This window comes from Lissotriton helveticus, chromosome 10 (assembly GCF_964261635.1).
Source record: "Lissotriton helveticus chromosome 10, aLisHel1.1, whole genome shotgun sequence".
NCBI classification, from domain to species: domain Eukaryota; kingdom Metazoa; phylum Chordata; class Amphibia; order Caudata; family Salamandridae; genus Lissotriton; species Lissotriton helveticus.
This window is the reverse complement of record NC_136071.1, coordinates 582,417,592-582,442,838: the sequence shown is the minus strand read 5'-3', so window position 1 is coordinate 582,442,838 and position 25,247 is coordinate 582,417,592. Positions and strand designations below refer to the sequence as shown.

Genomic DNA, 25,247 nt, shown 5'->3' with positions numbered 1-25,247 from the left:
GTGAATTTTAAACAATGTTTAGCAGAGGTTATTCGGTGGAGGCAAACTAACCACCTGAAGTGTACTACTGACAAGACAGAGATCATGCTGTTGGGCGAGAACAGCACATTTGATCCTACATTATGATGGCCTAATTCCCCTGGCCCAACACTGTTGGGGTAGCAAAAAACCTGGGCGTGAAATTTGACTCTTCCCTATCATTCCATCCTCAAGCAGTGGCAGGAATGTGCTTTAACTTAATAAAATCACAAAAAAATATATTTGACTACCTTCCCCTTTCAGCAAGAAAAACAGTGGCATTTGAACTGATTTCGTCCAGATTAGAATATTTTAGTAGTATATATGCAGGTACCACTAAACAAACTTTTCACAAACGTCAGGTAGCACAACATGTAGCTGCTAGGTTAATGCTAAAATTGTAATGTCGTTCATCAGCCTCAGTAGCCCTTAAAACTGTCCATTGGCTTCCAATCCATAAGAGAGTCCTCTTTAAAATCAAAAAAGGGGACTGGTCATTTAGAATCTGTTCCGATATCTCCAGAGCTACCCAAGATCGCTAATGGGAATTGGGCAAACAAATTCAAGAGTTAAAATCACTGGGGAAAACAGCACAAATGTGCTTCCCAGCCTCCTTAGGGATTATGTGGAAAAATTAGATGCACAATATTATGGATCCCAAAGAAGTGGAGTTGCTTATAACGCCTTAACCGCGGCAGCTTTTCTGCCGTGGTGCAGACGTTCTAAAGGGTGGGCGGAGCCACGTTGGGCGTTGGATGTGCGCAGCACCAGGGAGGTAGCGCTTGCGACCTCCAATGGCTGACGGCAGCACGCAATGGGATAAGTGAGATCAAAGCACAACTGAATGTGTGAGGCGATGGCCCAAGAAAGAAGGGTCTTAAAGGGCAAATATGTTTTGCCCAGAGAAGGAAGGGAGCGTTCTGCTGGGGGGCTGGGGGGGGGGGGTGTTGGTGGGGGGATGCACAATTTTATCATGCACGAACACCCACATGGGTTTTGGGAGCTTATATGGTGAAAAATGAAAACATATGTCCTAGTTTGTGGATTAAAGAGATTTCTGGTGACTGGAGGGGCAAGGAGCTGAGTTGTTTTAACAATTCTAGATTCATTGTTGATTAATATCTTATCGTGGAATGTAAAGGGGCTGAGGGTCAGGGTTAGGAGGCAGAAGATTTGGGAATATCTTAGAATGGCAGAGAGTGAGATTATCATCCTACAGAGACTCTTCTCCTAAAGTGACAATGGGATGAAGTAATTGGGAAGCTAAAATTGGTAGATGGCTCTGTCTGCACAAACCAGAATTGTTGTGTTAAAGGGGTTGCCATTATATTTAAGAAAGCGGTCAAAGCAGTAATAATGAAGGCACACATTGACCCTAAGGGTAGAGGGGTTGTGGTGAAAGTTAAGATTGTGGGGAAACCTTATGTTAGTGCGGGATTTATGGCCTGAATCTGGACGATCCTGCCTTCTTGCAGTCTCTGTATAACCAGCTTTTGGAGTTTTCAGAGCCAATAATTTTGGGTGGTGACTTTAACCTATTATTGGACCCCTAGGAAGATAGGTGGCCAAATATGAAAGCATCCGTAGAGTCAAACCTACCCAAAATGAGGGGAGGATTGAAATGTGGTATGCAAGATTTTGGGCTACTGGATGTTTAGAGAGAGAGGGGTAGGGGATCAAAAGTTTACATTAAGGAATAGGAGGAATGGCCACGCCTCCTTGATCGACTATTTCCTGGTTGAGAAAAGAGAAAGTAAGAAGGTAAAAACAATGGAACATCTACCAGCTCACCTGTCAGACCACTCAGCAGTGTGTTTGAAAATGAAGTTGGGTGAGGCAGGCACATCTTCAAGCTGGAGCCTGGATAGAACCTTACTGTTAGATCAACAGGTGGAAGAGATAACCAGGGATTAGTTTTGCTTAACCAATACAACTGCATCAGCCCAAATAACATGGGATGCTTATTAGGGAGTTATCAGGGGGAGGCTGATTGGCATCGCTGCATTTAAAAACAAGTCTGTTAGGAGTAAAATAAGGTCCATAGAAAATAGACTGGAACAGCTGGATAAGATGGATAGGATGGGCAATCAAGGACAGGGGATACAGGGAGTTAGCATAGTTGAGGTCTAAATAAGAGAAAAGAAGAAGGAGTTGTCTTACAATGTGGAGGGAATAGTCAGGAGGAAATGGGAGGCGAGTAAGCTCTCTCACTATGGATATGGTAAGGGATGCGGAAAACTTCTCTCCTAGAAATTAAAAACAGAACAAAATCAGAACAGGATTCCAGAAATCAGGATAGAAAGGCAAAGCTCACTCAGTTGTGAGGACAGGGAGAAATAGGGTGCCTTTGCAGAGTTTTTCCAGGCTTTCTATACAGAAGATGTCAGTGCTACAATGGAGCAAGTCGAGAAGTATTTCGAAGACTTACAAACCCCAATTGTGTCAGAGAAACAAAAGGAGCAGTAAAACTCGGAAATACCAACCGAAGAGGTTGAGGGAGCAATAGAGAAATTGAAAAGGAGGAAGGCATCTGGTCCACATGCCCTGCCATATGAGATCTATTTGACTGTTAAAGTGAAGGTCGTACGTTTCTAATAAAATTACTTAACTAATTTTTTGGGGGGGGTCTGCTATACCGAAATCCTGGGAGTAAGGAACTATCTGTCCTTTGCAAAAAGCAGGGAAGGATTCAAGATGCTGTGAATCCTTTAGGCCTATATCACTGTTGAATAGAGTTATAAGATCTTCACGCAGATTCTGGCCAGGAGACTAGGAGGGGTAGCGGAGAAGTTGATACACTCTATCCATAACGAGATGGGGCCAGCTACTTGATGGAAAGACCTTAGCAGGCTGGGAGCAGATGTCATTAATGGTGAATGAGGCTATCTCCAGATTCAAGTATTATCAACTGGCTATCTGGGTCAAATCTTTGGAGAAGCAAGAGGTGGGTAAAAATGAACTAGAAGCAAAGCTTTTAAAGAGTTCATTACAGAGAAGGGAGGTCTCGGACTGGTACTGGATGTTTGTACTTGCCGGGGAAGAATAATTTACTTTCCCTATGCTATGATGGATGATGGAAGTAGTTAGGCCATCAATCAGACAGACAAATGTAGATCGAATTCTCACTTTAAAAGACTATCAATGGATATGCCGTACAGACAGCATTGCTAAGGGATTGAATTTAGCGACTGAATGGCACTTTTTTGCTTGCATCTGCTGATAGTAATGCACTATGTACTGTTACCAGTTTTGACATCTCTGCAGACAGTGGATACTGTTCACCATCCTGTTACAGTTTATGGACTTTGTTTTATGAAAATCCTTTGTAGAAAACATCATGTATGTTGTTGAATTCATCAATTAGGGAACTGTTTGAATCCATCATCTATTGTACATGCTATTTGTTTAAATGTATGATTTATTTTTCACTAAGATCATACATATTCTGAGACTATATTCCTTAACTACTAAGTTAGTATTGTTGTAACTATCTGAGCAATGCATTGTTGTGCTAATGAATGCGTATATATATATATATATATATATATATATATATATATATATATATATATATATTCACTGAAAAAACCATAGGTTTCACACCAGTTATAGTTAGCTGGAAATTTTACTCGCATAAAACCATTGAAATTCCCACGTTATAGTTAGTTGGACTCACTATAACTATAACTATAACTATAACTATAACTATAACTATAACCATCCAGTGAATGTGTGTCTTTCTGAAAATTAAATATTAGTGAGTAATGTTTAAATATTTAAATATATGTATTAGTGTTTCACTTTGTGTATAAGTGGCTACATGGGTTGGTGAGTAGCTACATGTGTATGTGTGTATTAGATGTTTTTTTTAATATCAGTATGAGTGTCTATATGGTTTGGTGAGGGTATTACTAAGCACGTAGATCCATGAATGACTGACTCTCTGTTTGTATGTGTTTTGAAGACAGCATATGAGCAGGACTGTATGGGTGGATGAGTGTGTATGTGTGTGTGTTAGTGAGTGAATGACTGTCTCACTAGTGTCTTTATCAGTAACTACATATGTTTTAATCTAGTATATGTAAATATTATTGAATTGGTTGTTGTAAGTGGTATGGCTATCTCCATTTTTTTGTAAATTTTAGTTTCTATTTTTGAATATTTGTTTCAAGGGTTATATTACAGTGAAAGGAGGTCTGTCACAAGGATGGTGTCATCAGTGATGTCATGAGTGATGTCACTGACCATGTCATGAGTGATGTAATATATGACGTCATCAGCAGTGCATTGCACGCGCAAGTTATAGTGAGTCCAACTAACTATAACGTGGGAATTTCAATGGTTTTATGCGAGTAAAATTTCCAGCTAACTATGACTGGTGTGAAACCTATGGTTTTTTCAGTGAATTTAATAGTTTTTTTAATGCTAATTCCTAACTATAACTGGTGTGAAACCTATGTTTTTTTTCAATGCATTTCAATGGTTTTTTAATAGCAAATCTCTATAAGTATAAAAAGTCAAATTTTTTATTTTTTTTATTTTTGGCCCCGGAGCGCTCCCAGGGCGCGTACCGGTGAACGCACGGGTAAGCGCAATGTTACGGCGTGCCCCGGGGTGCGTACCGGGGAGCGTCCCGTTAGCGCTATTCCCGCGAACGAAAACAACATTGTGACGTTTCGCGTAGCCGCTTGATGCGTCATATGACGCACTGCGTAAGCGCACCCGGAAGCATGCGAGCGCATACGATCGCGCAACGTCCTGACGCGCTTACGCTGCGCGCCCCGGGGCGTGCCCCGGGGCGCTTAGCGTAAGCGCGTCGGGTCATGTGTTCTGAAAATAAAACTTTTTATTGGTTCATTTCACTTTTGGTTTCCTAATGATGTAAGGCCAGGTCATGTGGCCAAAAAATAACACTTTTGATTGGTTCAGAACAGTTTTCTTTTCCAAATGATAAAAGACCCCACCTTTTTTCCTCATTCTACCTTTGTGCTTTGAGAGAGGAAGACCTGCAGTTATTTCAGTAGAAAATGGCTACATTAGCTGCAGCTGCTGGAGCTTCTGGTCCACCACCACCACCACCACCACCACCACCACAAGGACCACCACAACTTCACAGTGGTGGAGATCAAGAAGAGGAGGAGGATGAGGAGGAGAGGAGATTCGTCCGAGAGGACAATATTACCTACAAACCTAAAGAGCACATCGTCTGGCAGTATTTTTCAATCCCCAATGACAAGAATAAAGTAAATGCGCCTAAGGCAACCTGCTTAATATGTCATCAGGAGCTGTCAAGGGGGAATCCCAACAGAAAGTACTCCTTTGGCAACCACACCATGATCAGGCATATGCTACGCAGGCATCCAAATAACTATGCTAGGACAGAGGTCAGGGAACTGGCCAGAAACCCTGTTCAATCTTTTGCCAGCACCTTCCAAACTAATGATCCCACCCCATCGGGACCGGAAGTTAGGGAAATGTGCTCCACCATACAAAGAAAGTTTTACAATTTAAAAATGGTTTGTATTTTTTGTGGACAAACAATATGCTATGGACAGCAAAGCATCACACTTATTAACCTTGCTTGGGATAACCACAAGTGCCCAAAGAAACATTGATTTTTCCCGCCTTTTTTGTTGCTCCTGTTGAGCCCTTTAGAATTCCCTATTTTTTGTTTCTCCCCTTAAAAATACAAAAAAAATATAAAACTTCAGAAAAGCCCAAAAAAATAAAAAATGTTCCAAAAAACAATAAAAAAATATAAAACAACAAAAAGAATAAAAAAACTGTTCTTTTTAGAACTACCTTTAATTTATAAAAATAAACCTATAGTTTTAAAGAATCTCTGTCAATCTTTTTTCTACAGGGTACGCGTACCGGTTCGCTCCCCGGGGCGCGTACCGGGCGTTCCCCTTGGGAAAATTGGAAAAAAAATATTATTTTTTGTGCCCCGCGGGACCCTTTTATGGCCCCCACATCAAACCTAGGGGGTCAGGGGGGGTGTACCCTGCCCCCTTTTGGTCATTCCCCCTTTGTTTTTTTCCACCTCTTGTGTCTCGATCCTACCGAGACACAAGATGGCGGCCGCTGCGGACTGTTTCGAATGTTTACAGACACCAGAGAGCCAATCAGCTTCCCGTGCGCAAGTCGCGTAGCGCGCCAGGTGCGCTCCCCGGAGCGCATACCGGGGCGCGCTTATAGATATATACATTTTTTTTAACCTAAATTACTCAAAATCCTCTGGAGCACATATCTTGAGACATAGCAAAGGCATATCTTGAGACATAGCAAAGGCACATCGGGCTACCAGTCCCTACAATTTTGCCAAGTTTGGTGAAAATCCATTCAGCCGTTCGAGCTGTAAGTGAGTTCGACCGCCCTATGGAAATTAACATGGGGAAAACACGTTTTGGGACCCCCCTTTTATCTCAGCCCCCGCTTGACGAATCCCCCCCAAACTTTCAGGGAAGGAGCAGAGAGCCGCGAGGCAAAGTTGAGAAAGAATTCAGGCAGATTCCTCAACCAGCGCCAAAGTTATTCCCAATAGAATGTTGCGATTTCCCTATGGAAATCAATCCTAACTATAAATACCTACTGGCGACCGCCAGTAGGTAATATATATATATATATATATATATATATATATATATATATATATATATATATATATATATATATATATATATATATATTACCTACTGGCGGTCGCCAGTAGGTATATATAGTTAGGATTTTTTCTCTATGGGATTTTTGAAAATTCTATGTCTAATAACTTTGGCGTTTGTGGACGGAATTGGCTGAAATTTTCAGGAAAATGGCACATTTTGTTTCTGAGCAGCCCCTGAAAATTGGGGGGGGGTTCGTCCAGGGGGGGTCGAGAAAAAAGGGGGGTCCCAAAACGTGTTTTTAACATTGAGTTTTCCATAGGGCGGTTGGCCTCACTTTTAGCCCGAACGGCTGAATGGATTTGCACGAAACTTGGCAAAATTGTAGGGACTGGTAGCCCGATGTGCCTTTTGTAGGTCTCAATATATGTGCTTCAGTGGATTTTGAGAAATTAACGTTTAAAAAAAGATATATATCTGTAACAGCGGACCGGGCAGCGCTCCGGTTCGCGGACTTTTCGCGCAACGGAGCTTTGTGAAGCGAAGCTGATTGGTTCTCCGGCGTCTGTCAACATTCCAAACAGTCCGTAGCGGCCGCCATCTTGTCTCTCGGTAGGATCGAGAGACAAGAGGAGGCGAAAGCGAAGGGGCAAATGACCATAAGGGGGCATAGTAGATCCTCCCTGACCTCTTAGGTTTGATGTACCATTTTGCCAAGTTTGGTGTAAAGTTTGGTGTAATTCCGTTCAGCCATTCAGGCTGTAGACGTATCTAAATGTCAATAATCGAACGGCTGAATGGATTTGCACGAAACTTGGCAAAATATTAGGGACTGGTAGCCCGATGTGCCTTTGCTAGGTCTCAATATATGTGCTCCAGTGGATTTTGAGAAATTAACGTTCAAAAAAAAGATATATATCTGTAACAGCGCTCCGCTTCGCGTACTTTTCGCGTTACGGAGCTTTGCGAAGCTGATTGGTTCTCCGGCGTCTGTCAACATTCCAAACAGTCCGTAGCGGCCGCCATCTTGTCTCTCGGTAGGATCGAGAGACAAGAGGAGGCCAAAGCGAAGGGGCAAATGACCATAAGGGGGCATAGTAGATCCTTCCTGACCTCTTAGGTTTGATGTACCATTTTGCCAAGTTTGGTGTAATTCTGTTCAGCCATTCAGGCTGTAGACGTATGTAAATGTCCTATGGAAAATTGCATGGGGAAAACACATTTGAAAGTGTTGAAATTTAGAACCAATTAAAATGTTACTTTGGTTTTGTATTTGTGTGTGATGAAAGTTAATTGGTTATGTATACATGTCAAATGAGAGGAAACCACAGCCATTTTGTGATACTACTGTCTGAGGTACATTTGTGAGGAATTTTTGGTGGTGAATTTCTGGTGTTTGATTTACACAGTACTAACACTTCTCCTACTTTTAAAAAGGTGAGTTGTTAATTTGTAAGGGGAACTATGTTGTACACTTGAAGATAATTTGAAAAATGTTTTCTGTTATTTATTTGCAGTCCTTCTGTTATACTAAATACTTGATAAAGTTAGTTTTATATTATGTATTACTAAAAACGATAAATGAAAGTGATTATTTTTTTCTGCAATTTACAGCAAGCAATTTCAAAATAAAATGGCTCACAATGAAGAGACCGTGGCAATTTCTTTTGAATTGTCCACTACATTGATTGAAATTGAGAGCACCAATAATGAAATATTGTCACAAGGAGGAGATGACGTGTATGATTTCATTAGATTGATTGAAATTGAGAGCACCAATAATGAAATATTGTCACAAGGAGGAGATGACTTGAATGATTTCACTACATTGATTGAAATTGAGAGCACCAATAATGAAATATTGTCACGAGGAGATGACTTGAATGATTCCACTACATTGATTGAAATTGACAGCACCAATAATGAAATATTGTCACAAGGAGGAGATGACTTGAATGATTCCACTACATTGATTGAAATTGACAGCACCAATAATGAAATATTGTCACAAGGAGGAGATGACTTGAATGATTTTTTGATCAATCTGTTGATGGCGAATTTATCGAATGTTTGGAGACCATAGAGTTACAAGAATCATCATTGCAGACTTTTCATGAGGAAATTGCTGATGAGGACATGTTACTAGTTCTTTCAAATTTAGAAAATTCTGAAGAATAAATTTATATTTAGAAATCAAAAATTGTTTGAGACATTATTCATTTTTATTTTTAATTTATGAGGTTGTAGCGAAGTGATTGTAGTATAAAATGAGACTTATAGTATAGAGTGCAACATTTTTATGTTACATGGTAAGTTTACTCATATTTACTTCCCTTCTGCCACTATATTATCTCCAATGTGTATTTGACATCTCTTCTTCATCTCCGGCCTCCTTTCTCTCACTGTGTGTCTCCGATGCATCTTATCGCTGCTATTTTGTGTAATTACAGAAGAGAGTAAAATAAAATAGTTCGGAATGTGAAAAGGGGGCAAAGTAGAGTACCCCTCACCCCCTAGGCCTTTTCAGGCGGTCCCAAAAGGATCAGTTTCTGCTTTCCTGAGAGATTATGGTATGAGTTCCATATACCACAATAATTTGCATTACAACATGCAAGATATCTATCTCCTATTACCAACTTTTGGAGATATTCGCGCTAAGCGCGAATATCTCCAAAAAGTAACACCTGCCCTGAGCAGTTCTTAGCCATGTTATCCAATGGGAGGTGGATAACATGGCTAAGAGCATTAGCTCGGTAATGCATGAATATCGCTGACTTTTTAGCGATATTCATGCATTGCGGCCGTTTATTATCGCATTTGCGATAAACCTTGATAATAGCAAGGTTTATCTTCGATAATTTCTGACGATGCTTAGCGGTAAAAAAATCGTTGGTAAGCATCTTTAGCGATAAATATCGCTTAACTTTGGTAATATGCACCAACGTCTGTTAACGTTCGATTCGAAGGAAATGAGGAAGTGTTGAAAAACATTGTTTGCGCCATCTTGCCTTTTTTGAAATGCCACACTTTTGTCGTGCACGGCAGCCATTTTAGATGCCTTGACCAGACCCACTCTCTGCACGCTGTCGATTCGTAGCATGGCTCCCCACCCTCGCAAGCATCTTCCCCAGGCACTGGTCACCCCCGCTCTCTGTCTTATGCATGGGCAATAAACCTCCCCCCATCTGCGCTGCTCTTCCCTGAGAATCACACTCTGTGCCCGCCCGACACCTCCCTTTCACCCTATTCACTACCGCACCCTCTGACACTCCTCTTCCTCTGTGTCCGATTGTCCAGGCTATCAGCTAGCCCTGCAGATGTAGTTTATGGCTCCAGCTGTAAAGAATCACCCCTCTTCAAAGGAGTTATAGTAGATCAAGGCCCACACCCGATGAGATCCGTCACACCACACGTGTTCCTACTATCTGAAAACCATCCTGTATTGTGATTGGGGAGGGGACCGAGCCTGAAGCGGAAGATTCCAGGAATGACTCTTTGTACATCAAAGTTTTTACAATTATGTGTCACATTAAAAATATATAGCACTCCAACAAAGTAGTAGGAATATAAAACTTTAATAACATATAAATATATACAACAAAACAAAAACAGTAAAAACATTTAAACAACGAAGAGACCGTGGCAATTTCTTTTGAATTCCTGATGAGGACATGTTACTAGTTCTTTCAAATTATGAAAATTCAGAAGATGTTGCCTGGGGGTGGGTCGTCAGTAGCAGTCTGTTGTGCGAATAGTTCCAAGGCAGCAGAATGCGCTGAAATCTAGATGGCACGAAAGTGATGTCTAGTAAGTTGCCGCCCAGCAAATAACGGCGTGGGGCGCCGCGGGGGTGAGTGAGTCCAGTAGGCACCACAGCTATTCTTACTGGCATTGCAGAATTACTGCTGGGGATAATGCCTGTGCTGTAGCAGGGTCACAGCAGAAACAAAAAGGATTCTGTTGAAGATGTTGTTGGTTTTCAATTTGAAAACAGTTCTGGTGTCAACTGCTATGCTAATGTAGTGGTTAATGTTTTGTTTTCTCTAGAAAATGTAAAAGAGGGGGAGGCAGTCCAAAGTTCCGTTAAAAGGGCAAAGGGAAGGATCGGTGGTTTGAACTATCAGTCAAAAAGGGGAGGGGGTGCAACAATTTTTCCTACCGGGTCACACTGTGCTTTCACCGGAACTGAGGTCTGCAGGATTCTAGTAATTCAAAGTGAGGCTGGCGCCAGCATGGGAGCGCCGACGTCCCGCGGATACAGTTTCGTCACTCCACGGGCGATCATGGCAGTCATTCCCCATCGGGGGTCGGAGACTCCCGCGGCTCCTCTAGAATCTTCAAGGTCGTGGAGGAATACGGTGGTGGAGTCAACCAGTGACCGGGCCATTTCTTTATGCTGGGCCCGCTCTTGCCAGGTCGACCGCCATTTTGAAAGTTCGGTAGCTACTGGCGATCGCGGGGTCAAATGAGCGGACGGGCTCCACCCTGCCGGGCGAGACGTTGCAGTATGGCCACAGTGGAAGAACCCTTTTCCGGGCGCCTGGAGCGCTGAGGGTGCAGCTGGGAAGCCTCCACCTGGGGAGGCGGGAGAGGCCTGTTGGCACCGTCTCTCCCTCCCAGTGCACCCCACGGCGTCTCGCTTGAGATTTGTTATGGCCGGACCAGGCGATGAGGACGAGGGGGGGGCGGGTCGGAGGCATGTGCAAGACATCCCCCCCCAGTGTTGTCGCAGCCATTATTCAAGAAAGAAGAAGTGTCCCGTCCGTCTTCGGGCCGGGCTTCCGGTGGATGTCGGCCGGACGCCCCTGGCTCTGGCCCCATGAACGGGTTCCTTGGTTTATCGGCTGCAGCCGGATCCCGTCGGCCTCGGCCCCCCGACCGTTGGTGGCCGGACCGGAAGAGCATGTGGCGGGACTACCTGAAACTGTCAAGGGCCACCGCGGCCGGACTGGGAGAGAGAGGGGAGGGTCGAGGAGATATTCCCCCCCCCTGCAACTCTTCAGCGTTGTAAAGGCAATCCCCTGGCCGGGTCCCGCTGGCCTCGGCCTCTCCTCCGGCTACACCCTACGTTAGGATCTCCTGGCCGAGGCGTGGCAGCAGGACCCGCCTTATATGGGCTGCTCCCGGCTGGGCGTAGCCGCAACCCTGCCCCACCTTGGAAGTTTCCAGAGTGGGGGCGGATGTTCTACTGACTTGCATTTTCCCTAGTCTATCGATTTTTTTGGCGTGGCAGGCGGTGGGACAGCGAGGGGTGATTTGGTTTCTCTTACTGTTTTTCTGGTCTCTCACCACTGGCATATTTTAACGTTTTCTTGTTTCTAGGATATTAATAGGTTTTATCATTACGTTATGTTATCGTTTCTTTGTTCGTTGTTTAATAAAAGTTCATGTTCATCAGTGGCCTACTGATTTTCGTTTTCCTATTCTTTTCTTTCCAGGTTGTTTCATGCTAAAGTTTCTGTTAACAGGATACAGTGATCACTTCGTTATTATTGCATATGTCCTTTTCACTAGGGGTGCTCTCTGGTCGGGCCAGATGACGTATCTCTAGTAAATGGTCCGGGTGAAACAGGTGCATCAATCAGTGGGGAGTAGATAGGCATGACAGATTACAACGGGGGAGAAAGGTCCGCATTACGTACCCTTTCACTATTTGCAAAGATTTTCCTACGTATATTTGCAAACAGGGAATACCTCCAAAAAGAACCAATTCCCAAACAGTCAATGTTTGGGGAAACAATCAATCAATGAGGAACGAAATAGGCATGACGTGTTAAAGGTTTGCGTTACCTACCCTTCACTATCTGCAAAGGGAGAGAGAATATTCCTATTCTTCCTCGTTTGCAGGCAGAGAAGATTCTTAAGAGAACCAACTTCGAACAATTCAATGCTCGATTCAAACAATCAACAAGGGGTACTGTGAACACAAATGAACGCCGCTTATGTACATACACATTGGTATTATCAACAGGTTGTTCCTAATGTTTCTATTTTAGGGAGGTCAAAAAGAGATCCCATTAGTGGCCTACTGATTTTGCTCGATTCCTTTTGTTTTTTTACACGATTTTTCGCTATCTGCAAAGACTAAACAGAGTTGTTTGTAAATAGAGAATGAACCAAAGAGAACAATCAATCAAATGGAGAGAGAAGCAGGCACAACGGATTACAACGGGGGCAAAGGCCTGCGTTAACTACCCTTCACTATCTGCAAAGAGAGAGTACTCCTAATAGAAATGAGGGGTGGGGGGCAGCATTCAAAGCAGATCAGTGTGCATAAACACGAAAATGTTTTTACTTACCACGTACTTGACATTCGACATCTTATGATATTTGCTATTAAAAAACCATTGAAATTCACTGAAAAAACCATAGGTTATAGACCATATATAGTTAGGAATTAGCATTTAAAAAACCTTATTTTACTCACACAAAACCATTGAAATTCCATATATATTTAGTTGCACTAACTATATATCGCGCACCCGCAATCCACTGCTGATCATGTCACATATTACATCATTCATGACATGGTCAGTGACATCACTGATGACATCACTGATGACATCTCAAATGACATCACTGATGACATCTCATTTGACATCATTCTTGTGCTAATACGATAAACCTCTTCAGACTCTAATATAACCTTAGATACACTCAGTGTATACAGACACTCACACACTGCCACTCATCCATGGAGTTACTCACACACCCAGTCAGTCATGCAAAGAAACAATCTCACCTCCATTTCTTCAACTATACAGTTAAACACACCTTACTTATTGAAACATATACTAACACATATTTACTCTGTTATACAATCCCTGATGCAAGTTCACAATGATCGCTACAACCACTCACTCATTCAGTGGCTCTCATGCACAGTTATTTATATATGCCAACTCTCACATGTACTGTGTTTTACATATGTACTTACTATGACATGTAGCATTGAGATATCCATTCACTCATCAATACACTCATGCACACAGTCAACTGCCCATGTAGCTGTTTCCACATGCACTCTTGAACTCATACACCTAGTGAATAAACTGCTCACACATCTATGCATAGAGTCACACACCTTCCAGCCACCCCCACACAAACTCAATCTCCCATAGAAATACTTGGGCAACCAATTTATAACACATATAGCCTCTCGTATAGCTAATGATCAACACATGCAGCAGTTTACATCACAACAGACATAATGATGCACAAATTAAGACAGTTTAGTCACTAACCCATGCATTCAGTGAGACACATTTAATCACTCACTCATACAGTCAGTCACGCACCTACTAAATCCTTCATCCAGACACTTATACATCCACTCATTCTTCAATATGTAAGACATATTTTAACTTTACAGAAACATACAGTCACTGGATGTTGTCATCAGTGATGTCATCAGTGATGTCATTTGAGATGTCATCAGTGATGTCATCAGTGATGTCACTGACCATGTCATGAATGATGTAATATGTGACATGATCAGCAGTGGATTGCGGGTGCGCGATATATAGTTAGTGCAACTAACTATATATGGAATTTCAATGGCTTTGTGTGAGTAAAATAAGGTTTTTTAAATGCTAATTCCTAACTATATATGGTCTATAACCTATGGTTTTTTCAGTGAATATATATATATATATATATATATATATATATATATATATATATATATATATATATATATATATATTTCCGCTACTTTCCTTTTCCCTATGTAAAGAAAACAGCACTCGCGGGAGTAGGATCTATGTTTTTATTTTTCGATCCTTAGAGCACCAGACGCGTTTCGGCTCCTGCCTTTGGCAGTGGTACACTGACGCGCCATTTTTTTGAATTTTTTATACACCTCATGTGACACAATATAGATATATAGATGATCTGATGATCATATGGAGGGGACCAAAAAGCAAAGCGGAAGAATACATTGAAAGGCTAAATGATAACTGTTATAACTTACGCTTCACATATGAAATAAGCGACACTGAAGTGAGCTTCCTGGACCTAGAAATAAGGATAGATCAAGGTAAAATTAGCACGCAACTGTATAGAAAACCCACAGCTGGGAATTCAACCCTACATTCAATGAGCAGTCATCCCACTAGCTTGATCCATAGCATACCATATGGAGAACTCCTGCGCATTAAACGCAATTGTACATCAGAGGAAGATTTCAAGGGGAATGCGAGGCAGAACATAGAAAGATTTAGGCTGCGAGGATATGGGGAGGAATGTTTAAGAGAAGCCCTGAGGAAAGTGGAGAATATCCCACGAAAGGATACACTACAGGTCAGGGAAAGTAAACCAGAACAGAAGGGAAACTTCAGGTTAATTACAGTGTTCTCTGAAGGGGCGGGAATGTTACGAACAGCGATGAGGAAGAATTGGAATCTGCTCACCACAGATCCAATAATAGGTACAGACATCCCCACACAACCTATGATTACCTATAGGAGAGCGAGAGCGTTGAGAAATGCTCTAACAAGCAGCTATCTCCCCCGTCCGATGGTAGAACCCTTTGGTAAATCCTTACCAGGCTTCTACCCTTGTGGACGCTGTAAAGCGTGTAGAAACAGTAAGAAGGTGCTATCTTACCAGGTTCGAGGGCAACAACGCAAAATCAGGTCTTTCCTAACATGCACAACGCCCTACACAGTCTATTGTTTGGTATGCCCGTGTGGACTGAGGTATATAGGGAGCACAGTGAATCCTACAAAAATGCGGATTCTAGAACATTCTAGAGCAATCACCAACTGTGACCCATCATACCCAGTTGCAAGGCATTATAAACAATATCACAACAGCAATAGTGATGATCTGATATACTTTGCACTGGACCAAGTAATGAATAATCCCCGAGGGGGAGATAGACTAAAAAAGCTAAGGAGACTAGAGTCCAGGCATATTATAGATATTGGAACGAAGACCCCTGGAGGTCTTAACAGTCACGAAGAAATGACAGTGCATTTGGGTTGATTGTATTAATGTAAATAATGGAAACTGTACTAATGTAAATAATGGAAACTGTATAGAGTAAGAACTGAAACGTTGAAAATTCAGTAAAAGATGTAAAAGTGCAGAGGATTTTAATTGTGATTATGGGGATAAGTTGCATAGTGTGTAAATATGACAGGTGCAGGACCGATAGAGGCGCAAGGTGTGCCCATCCAGGGCGTAATGGACAAACGTAGATTAGACAGAATATAAGTTGTGAACGTGTATATAACACAGGAGCAAACGTAAGCCCATTCAGGGCGGAATGTCGACTACGTATACATAGATTAGAATGTTATTATGTGAATATGTATATTGTATACATTCAAACATGGCGCTAAAGTTAGTCCTGTTTCTATCTCTATAAGTTTGTGTCACATGAGGTGTATAAAAAATTCAAAAAAATGGCGCGTCAGTGTACCACTGACAAAGGCAGGAGCCGAAACGCGCCTGGTGCTCTAAGGATCGAAAAATAAAAACATAGATCCTACTCCCGCGAGTGCTGTTTTCTTTACGTAGGGAAAAGGAAAGTAGCGGAAATTTTAGCGAGCCGCGCCGCTCGCAACACGCACCCGTGCTTGAGTGCACGACTTGGCGCAACGAGGAGCGATAATATATATATATATATATATATATATATATATTGTATTTGAACATTCTATCTGTTTTTCTCTCTATTTTTCACACTCTGGGTGTTTTATTTGCAACTTGAAATTATTTAAATTTTTTCATAGTTCAACGCAAATTATTATTCTAAATTGTAGCCATACATGTCCAATTTGCGAAATTCATCTTGTGAATTAAGAATTCAACTTTTGAAACATCAATCCAAGTTGTAGCCGTACACTGCAAGATGGCAGCCATGCTTTTTGTAAATAATGCGGAACGTAGACACTTCAAGATGGCCGCCGCACTTTATTAAACAATGCAGAATTAAGATAGTCCGCTGTCTATATCATTTGGTTAAAGCCGTCTTGATTGTATAAAATTGCGCTGTCTCAATGCTCAGTAAACCGTCTGTTTTTGAAAGTGGAAAGCGTGTGAGATGACAACTCATCTGTTACCAACTCCTTAAGCTGTGTAACAATTCTTTTCCTATCTGATTGTGCTCTGCACAATCGATACAGTTAGGATCAAGGCGTGCTCCCTTTGTCTTTAACAGATTCTACTGAGCGGTGCCTTTTAACTCTATAACCTAAACAGAGACTACTGCTCTTCTGGTAAATTTAAGCTGTTTAATATCTCTGGCTCTATCTGGCTGTGGTGCATAATCAATTCACCTAGTTTTAAAGCGTGTTCTTTATGTTTGTTTTCAACAGTTTTCACTAATTGGTGCCTTCTTTAACATTTAAATCGGAAAGAGACTTCGTTACAGGTAAGTCAGCTATCTTGGGGCATTAAATGAAGTATGAAACTGTCCTAAAAGTATGGTCTTCCAAAGGCAGTATGAGGCTGTTCTAGTTGTACAGTTGTTTGTTGTATATTTATACTTCATTCAGTATGGCTACTTGGTGTCAGTAGTCCTTTCTTAGTGTTCATATCTTAGTAACCTCCCATAGTACCTAAGAGTGTTCCAACTAGTATGTGAGGAATCCAACCTTGGCAGTTGATGGTCTGGTTGGTTTACTGTGAGGTTTACTGTGAGGTTGACTGCTCTGCTGTCTAACTTAATAAATCTATCCTAATAACCTGAAGAAGGTTCCTGCTGCCTACCTAATCTACTTACAACATTTTGGCAACATTCTGGCCTGACCAGACCAGAGGAGCAGACCAGTGAAGAAAATCCAGAAGAACTGCGCACCACGAGCAAGACCTCACAAACAATAACCCACCTAACTGCGGCCTGTAACAAGAAGAAAAGCAACAAAAAAAAGGAGTAACACAAGAAAGCTTGATGAACTTAGCCGCAAACTTGTAGGTGCAAGCTGCAAGTTAAACCAGTGAAATGCATTAAAACAAGCAGTAAGTAACAGAGAAATTTAAAGAAGACATTGTGCCACTGAAGCAAGAATCTTATCGTAAAGAAACTGTCATTTCAAATACATTCTTCTTTTAGCAAAGAAACTGGTAACTCATTTAAATCTGACAAAAGTATTCTCCAGTTGCTGCCTGAACAAGTCAGATGAGAGAGACAACAAGAAAGTAATTGCTAGCCCTTGAATTCAATGTTGACAGAAACAGAAATGCAAGAAGAAGTAAGAAACTAGTTATTCATGTTTCTTTTCTCAACTGCTACTGTCTGACGGTTGCTGCCAAAAACCGGTGATTTACAGACAAGGAAAAGAGAAGGGGAAGAGGAGATCAGTCCAATCGAACTCAGCAGTTAGCTGTTCAGAGGGCAGTCAGCTGTTCAGTACCAGGGGACATTCTGCTCATTTTCAGGTGATCGATCCTACCTTACATTGGCTGTTTCGCCGTTGGTGTGCAGAGTGATCCTTCTCCTAGGCAGTCATCGGTTCTCTGATGACATATCAGAATCTTCATGGGTCCTAGCGGAGGGCCTGAGTGTTCTGCATCACAGCGTATGTGCGTTGATTTTACCAGTGTGCTGTCCGATTGGCGACCTACGTGAAACGTCACGACGTGAGGGCAACGTGTAACGTCATGATGAAACGCCAGTCGGCAGGAACAATGCAACGCTGCCGTCTTGCCAACTTGAACTGTTCTGTGATCTAATTTTATGTCAAGAACGGAGGCTCCTATTATGCCTTCTTTTCTTGCTTTATTTTAAATAGCAGCAAGATAAGTAAGAAACCACAATACCCAGAAGGCACAGCAGAACAACTACTGGCCAATGGGAATGAATAAAACAAACAATAGACCAATCATAACCAGAGTATTATATATGGCCAGTACTGACCGCGAGTAGTCCTCTTTTCTTGCTGCTACCCAGTCAGATAAGTCATGTTTTCTACTTTCTCTTATATTTACGATTTTATTGTGCATTTATTGTGTTTTAACTGTACTACGTTCTTTGGTGATATTCGAGCGCTTCTCGCGCTCCTTTGCCTGCCGTAGCGGTTCCCGCTTTTAGGTCCGTTCCCCCCTCGCACGCTGCAGCGTGTGGTCTCTCCCGCTGCGCTCGCTTCCCGCTTCGTTTCTCCTCACCGGGTTATCACTCGGGGTGCTCTGTGTGGTTCCTGCTTCTCGGCCTGCCTCCTCTCACCTACGGACACGGCGCCCGCCCCCAGGGGAGTGTTTCCTCTCTTTCTCGTACACGCCCATTTCTTCAAGTTCTCCTTTAACCCTTTCCTCTGCCAGTTCAAGTTTATAATGGAGATTCCAAGCTCACCGGAGCTGTATAATGATGAAAGAGAAGCTTTTAAGACTGACCTCAGTCAGTTCATCAATAATTCTGTGGAGACAGCTGTCAATGCTTCCATGACTCGTGTTTCTAAACACATGGAAAACTCCCTCATGAGCCTCATGACCAAAGCTTTGGCCCATTCTGCGGGGGAAAGCAGAAAGCGTAAACTGGTACCTTCCACTTCTCTTTCTAAAAATGTGTCACTTTTGAGTCGCGAGTCCGCCTCGCATACGACTGAGGACGCGGTTCCTCCCAGGCCTCCTTTCAAGGAGGAGTTTAAGGTTACTCTGACAAAAAGTAAAACCAAGGTTGAAAATGTGGAGGTTCCTAAGAAGCTGGTCATTGACTCTATTCCTGAGACGGATGATGATGATGATATGGGTGACACAGATGATTTGGCAGACCTCTTTCAGCCTGTTGAGCCCCCTTCCCCCAAGAAAGCTAGATTCGATGCTTTTGCGTCGCAGCCTGTGCTTGACTCAGAGGGCAACCCTATGTTTGATCCCTCGTCCATCAGACACCCCAATTCTACGGAATGGTTCCCCACTCCTCATGTGGTCGAATATATATCTTCAAAGCTCCGTCTTCCCTTGGACAAGTCTGTTAGAGCGAAACTCAAGTCCGAATGTCCCAAACCTTCCTTACCCTGTCATATCACTGTTACTCCTTCCATAGATCAGCCTCTCCTTACTTTCTTTTCGAAATTCGGCAAGGACCCTCGTAAGGGCATTGACAGAGCTTGGTCCACCTGTCAGGACAAGCTATTAGACGTTGTTTGTCCCTTGGCCCGGGTTCTGGACATGGCTGAGACAGCTCGCCTGGAGGGATCTGCCCTCAATCCTGAGGAAATTTCTCTGTGGCTTCAAAGATCCTTTTGCCTATTAGGCAATGCCAATGCAGCAATCATTCACAAACGCCGCAATGGCCTCTTGATCAAGTTAGATCCAAAGTTGGCGAACCTGGCATCCCAGGATCCTGGTGTGAAGGCCGATGGACTTCTCTTTGGTGATTCCCTCGTCAAGGATCTCAGCCGCTATGTTTCTACTTTTGCTTCCCTAGACAAAGCCCAATTCTCCATCAAGAAAGTTTTTACCCCTCGGGTTTTTGGCAGGGCCGGCAGAGGCAGGAACCGCTCTTCCGGCCGCGGTTATCAAAACCAAGGTTCCAGATGTGCAGCCAATTCCCGCTATCAAGAGTACAAGCCACAGTTCTATCCCCAACGAGGTCGTGGCTTCCGTGGCCGAGGACAGAAGGGCTTCCGTAATAACAACAGCAACGCCAACAATCAAGGTAAGCCCCTCGCCTCCGATTGGAGGTCGTCTAGCTCTCTTTATTCACAGGTGGCGCACTCTCACGGCAGACCCTTGGGTCCTCGATTCTGTTCAAGGCTATCTCATAGAATTCTACGCTCCTCCTTCCCAGACTATTTTTCCTCCTCCATTGTTTTTTTCAGCAGACGTAGCTCTGCTTGTTTCACAAGAAATCCAAAATCTCCTTCTCAAACAAGCTATCCAAATCTCTCCCTTCAACCACTCGGGCTTCCTAAGCTCTCTATTTTTGGTTCGCAAAAAGAACAAAAAGGTCCGTCCTGTCATCAATCTCAAGTGGTTCAATCAGTTCATGGTTTATCGTCACTTCAAGATGGAGACCATCATCTATCTCAGAGACACATTACGTCTATCTGATTGGATGGTCAGACTAGACCTTCAGAATGCCTATCTTTCGATTCCCATTCACAAATCTCACACGAAATATCTACAATTTCAGTGGCTCGGTGTCACCTACCGGTTTTGTTCGCTTCCTTTCGGACTTTCTTCCGCTCCTTGGTGCTTCACCAAGGTGATGAAACCTGTGGTGTCTTACCTTCGGTCCCTAGGTATTCGTCTCATCATTTATCTGGACGATATCTTGCTCATGCACACCGACAAACAGACTCTTCTGTCCAACCTCAATGTCACTCAGTCTCTTCTCCTCGAGCTTGGCTTCCTTATCAATTCTGAAAAATCCATGTTAGTGCCTTCTCAAAGTATAGAGTTCCTAGGCTTCCGTGTGGACTCTTCCACCGCATCTCTTTATCTTCCACAAACCAAAGTTTCAGCCATTCGGTCAGAGTTATGTCAGGTTCTCCATCTCTCCGAGGTGTCTCTTCGTTCTCTTGCAAGAATCGTGGGCCTTCTGTCGGCCTCTATCCAAGCCATCTTCCCCGGGCCTCTTCACTATCGAGCCCTGCAACGTTTGAAGATAAGACATCTCCGCCAAGGTCTGGCGTATTCCGATCTCATTCAGTTAGACCAAGAGTCCCGTATCGAGCTTCAATGGTGGATCGACCATTTAGATGCGTGGAACGGAAGAACGATCTTCGCTATGGCCCCAGATCTTGTCTTAGAATCAGATGCCAGTCTGTCGCGTTGGGGCGCCCGATGTGGTTCAATCTCGACTGGAGGTACATGGTCTCCAGAGGAGTCGTCATTGCACATCAATTGTTTATAGATGCTGGCAGGCTCCTTTGCAATTTGCAGTCTGGCAAAGAACAAAGCAAGCTGTTCCATTCTTCTTCGGATGGACAATGTTTCTGTGGTCCGCTACATAAACCATCTCGGTGGCACAAAATCCAAACCTCTCGCAGAACTAGCAAAGAGCCTTTGGGAATTCTGTCTCCAACACAAACTGTCCCTTCGAGCGGAGTACCTGTCAGGCAATCTCAACGCCATTGCAGATTGGCACTCTCGTTATCTCCGAGATTTAAGCGACTGGAAGCTGCTTCCCTCCGTCTTTCTTTCTCTCTCCCAGAAATGGGGCCACTTCTCTATCGATCTTTTTGCTTCCCGTCTCAATTCCCAACTTCCCGCTTTCTTCAGTTGGAGACCGGATCCTCTCGCTCTGGCGACGGATGCCTTCCTTCAGGACTGGTCCCTTCACCTCAATTACGCTTTCCCTCCTTTCCTGATGATCAACCGAGTACTTGCCCAGGTTCGACGCCAGTCGACCTCCTTGGTTCTTCTTGCTCCTTTCTGGCAGTCTCAAATCTGGTTCCCTTCGCTCCTAGAGCTAGCTGTGGATTTTGCGGTGCTTCTTCCCTTCAGCGAAGATCTCCTCCTAGACCCTCTGGGTCTTCCCCACGTCATGATCCTGGACCGATCCCTAGTTCTCTCAGCATGGAAAATTTCCGGTCTTCCACTTCTGACGTCATCATTTCACAGGAACCTTCACTCTTTATCAGCCAAGCTTGGGCCCCTGGCACTTCCAGAGCCTACAAGTCAGCTTGGACTTTATGGTCAAGCTGGTGTCTGGAACGGTCTGTCGATCCCTTTTCAGCCCCTCTAAGTTTTGTGGTTAACTTCCTAGCTTCGGAGGCCAGTGCTGGCAAATCTTATCGCACTGTCAACCTTTACAGATCAGCTATTTCTCTGAACCACTGTCCCATTGACAATAAGCCGGTAGGTACTCACCCTTTGGTGTGTCGCCTTCTTCGAGGAGTTCGATTCTCAAAACCTCCATTGTCTAAGTATTCCTTTTCATGGGATGTTAATTTGATTTTCAAATTGTTTGTTTCCTGGCCTGACAATGATGCTCTCTCCCTCAAAATGCTTTCTGCCAAACTTACCATGTTATTGTGTTTAATTTCAATCAAACGTGTCTCTGATGTCCAAGCTTTGGATTTGTCTTCCAGACAATTTTCGCCTTCTGGGGTTTTGTTTCAGGTTCACAGGCGTACCAAAACTAATTTGCAATCTGTGTTTTACCCCTATTTCCCTTCCCAACCACAGCTCTGTGTTGGTCAATGCCTAAAAATCTACAAACAGAAAACTGTTGATCTCAGGTTTTCCTCTCATTCGCAATTGCTCATTTCTTTTCGTAAACCTCATCGTCCTGTTTCCTCTGCCACGTTGGCCCGTTGGGTACGCTGGATTATGTCCCTCACGGGCATTGACACTACCGCTTTTGGTGCTCACTTCGCTAGGGGTGCTATGGCCTCCAAAGCCTTATGGGCAGGCTCTCGTTTGGAGGATATCCTGAAATCAGCAGATTGGTCTAATGATACTGTTGTCAAGACATTTTATTGTAAACCTGTTGTTACTGCTTCTTCGTTGGTAGTTAATATGCTTTGAACAAGCATAATAGGAGCCTCCGTTCTTGACATAAAATGTAGATTTTCCTAGTATTTATGACGGAAAGTCTTAATTTTATTAAAGACACGGAGGCGAGTATTATCCCACCTCTGCATTTACTAATTGATGTCTGTTTTTCCCACCCTTAGGAACTCCGGCTTTGCCACCAGCCTCCACTTAGGACTGTGACTGCTTCTGTGGACTGTCTTTCTCCATCTGGACCTCCGTCACATTTCCGCTGGACCTTCCTCCATCGTTATCCTGCAGTTCTGGTTTTCCTTCAGGATTTATTTGCTTGGATTATGACCTTTTGCATTTTGTTTGCTATAATTCCACTGTTTATGCATTCTTACTGACTTTCTCGCACAACAAAAGAGGACTACTCGCGATCAGAACTGGCCATATATACTACTCTGGTTATGATTGGTCTATTGTTTGTTTTATTCATTCCCATTGGCCAGTAGTTGTTCTGCTGTGCCTTCTGGGTATTGTGGTTTCTTACTTATCTTGCTGCTATTTAAAATAAAGCAAGAAAAGAAGGCATAATACTCGCCTCCGTGTCTTTAATAAAATTAAGACTTTCCGTCATAAATATTAGGAAAATCTACATTAATTACAAAAGACTGCAGTTGGTAGATACTTTGCCAGGCAATCTCGAGGTAAGGGAAGTGCAAGCGGAACCTATGGAATGCGTTAACAGCCGTTTTTAATGACAGCTGGAATGTGTGTGTATTTTATGACAGATGCGGTTTTAGAAACTTTTAATGAGAATCTGTCAATCTTGCAGCATATCGCAATGCTGGTGAGTCTCAGTTATAAAGGGCCTGTCTGTACACACATCTGCTAAATTTGTATTCTACGGCCTGTCCCTCGTAGTTAAAACGCGAAGCATACTCAATTTTGTTTTCATGGTATGCATTCAACAAAATGGTTTTATATGGAAAGGATCATATTGGATCGCCAGTTAAGGTTTGTGATGCACTTTCAGTGATGCTGTTTGCAACTTGTCTTAAATCTTGCATGAATACCAACTCAAATTTAGTGTAATTATGATTTTAACAGTCTGCTTCCTTATGGCCCAGAAGATGAGCATCTGTGCATTAGTTCTGTGCTGACGGTGAAAAAACAGTAATTGAACCGAGCCTTTGAACATTTTCGTAAATGAATACTCACAGTTATCCATTGAAATCTTCACAACAGTGCCACCTACTGGATTTTTGTAAAAACAACAGAGTGTCAATCCAGAATTAATGTGTTGTTTTTAGTGTTGATTCTGTTTCACATCAGAGTCATCACATCAGTGCTATTCACAAGTTTTGTATACTGCGAATGAAAGACTGTGAGCCATGTACATAGTTTATGTACACAAAGTGTCATTTTTACGGAATTACCACCTAATGCGCAAAAGGCATGTTAAAAAAAAAAAGCAATTCAAAGTGGTTATGAAAGATTTGCTGTCAACCGTGAAGTAGCGGTAGTGCAGTGTTGTGGAGCCAGAGCAATTCAGTATTTCAACAGATCCACAAGACCTGGATGGAGAGTCATGTGGTCTAAGGTGACAAAGGTCACAGAGGAAAAGTAGTGAACAAAGGTTCCAAAAGGAGACAAAGGTCCCAGGAAAAAAGTGAACAAAGGTTCCAACCTGTCCAGAAGAGGACAACGTATGTCCCAGAATCAATACCTGTAGTGGACAAAGGGTGTCTCAGGACCGGAAGAAGTAAGGACCGGGAGTGGACGAAGGATGTCCCAGGACTGGAAGAAGTAAGTACCGAGAATGGACGAAAGATGTCCCAGGACCGGAAGGGGACAAAGGTCCCAGAGTCAGTACCGGGAGAGGACAAAGGACGTCCCAGGACCAGAAGGGGTCAAAGGTCCCAGAAGTAGAATCGGGAGAGGACATAGGAAGTCCCAGGACCAGAAGAGTTCACGACCGAGATTCGTGACAGACAACAGTCCCAGTACCACGACAGGAAAAGTTGTGACAAGGTGGTTCTCTGAACCGGGATAAATGTTCCGCGTTTTGAACCAGGCTTACAGCCCACAGTACTGAGATAGTTTGTCCACAAAAGAAATGGAATTTAAAGGAAACTCAGAGGCCCGAATCACAACTAGAGGCCCACACCCAGAGAAAAAAACCAGAACCGAGACACCTGGTCCAGAACTTCATCTTGGACAAGAGATCTGGCTCTAAATTTTTCTACGGGA

The 25,247-nt window shown here is 43.0% G+C and overlaps 1 protein-coding gene across 1 annotated transcript in view; it reads left to right on the top strand.

Moving 5' to 3' along the window:
- The window catches only part of LOC144784063 (uncharacterized), a 31,381-nt gene extending 8,158 nt beyond the window's left edge, over positions 1 to 23,223 (top strand). Inside the window, exons 2-3 of the mRNA XM_078662755.1 lie at positions 18,888 to 20,223; positions 23,192 to 23,223. Coding sequence (XP_078518881.1) covers positions 18,888 to 20,223; positions 23,192 to 23,223 — 1,368 coding nt within the window. The remainder of the gene's footprint in view (positions 1 to 18,887; positions 20,224 to 23,191) is intronic.
- The last annotated feature ends 2,024 nt before the right edge of the window (positions 23,224 to 25,247 follow it).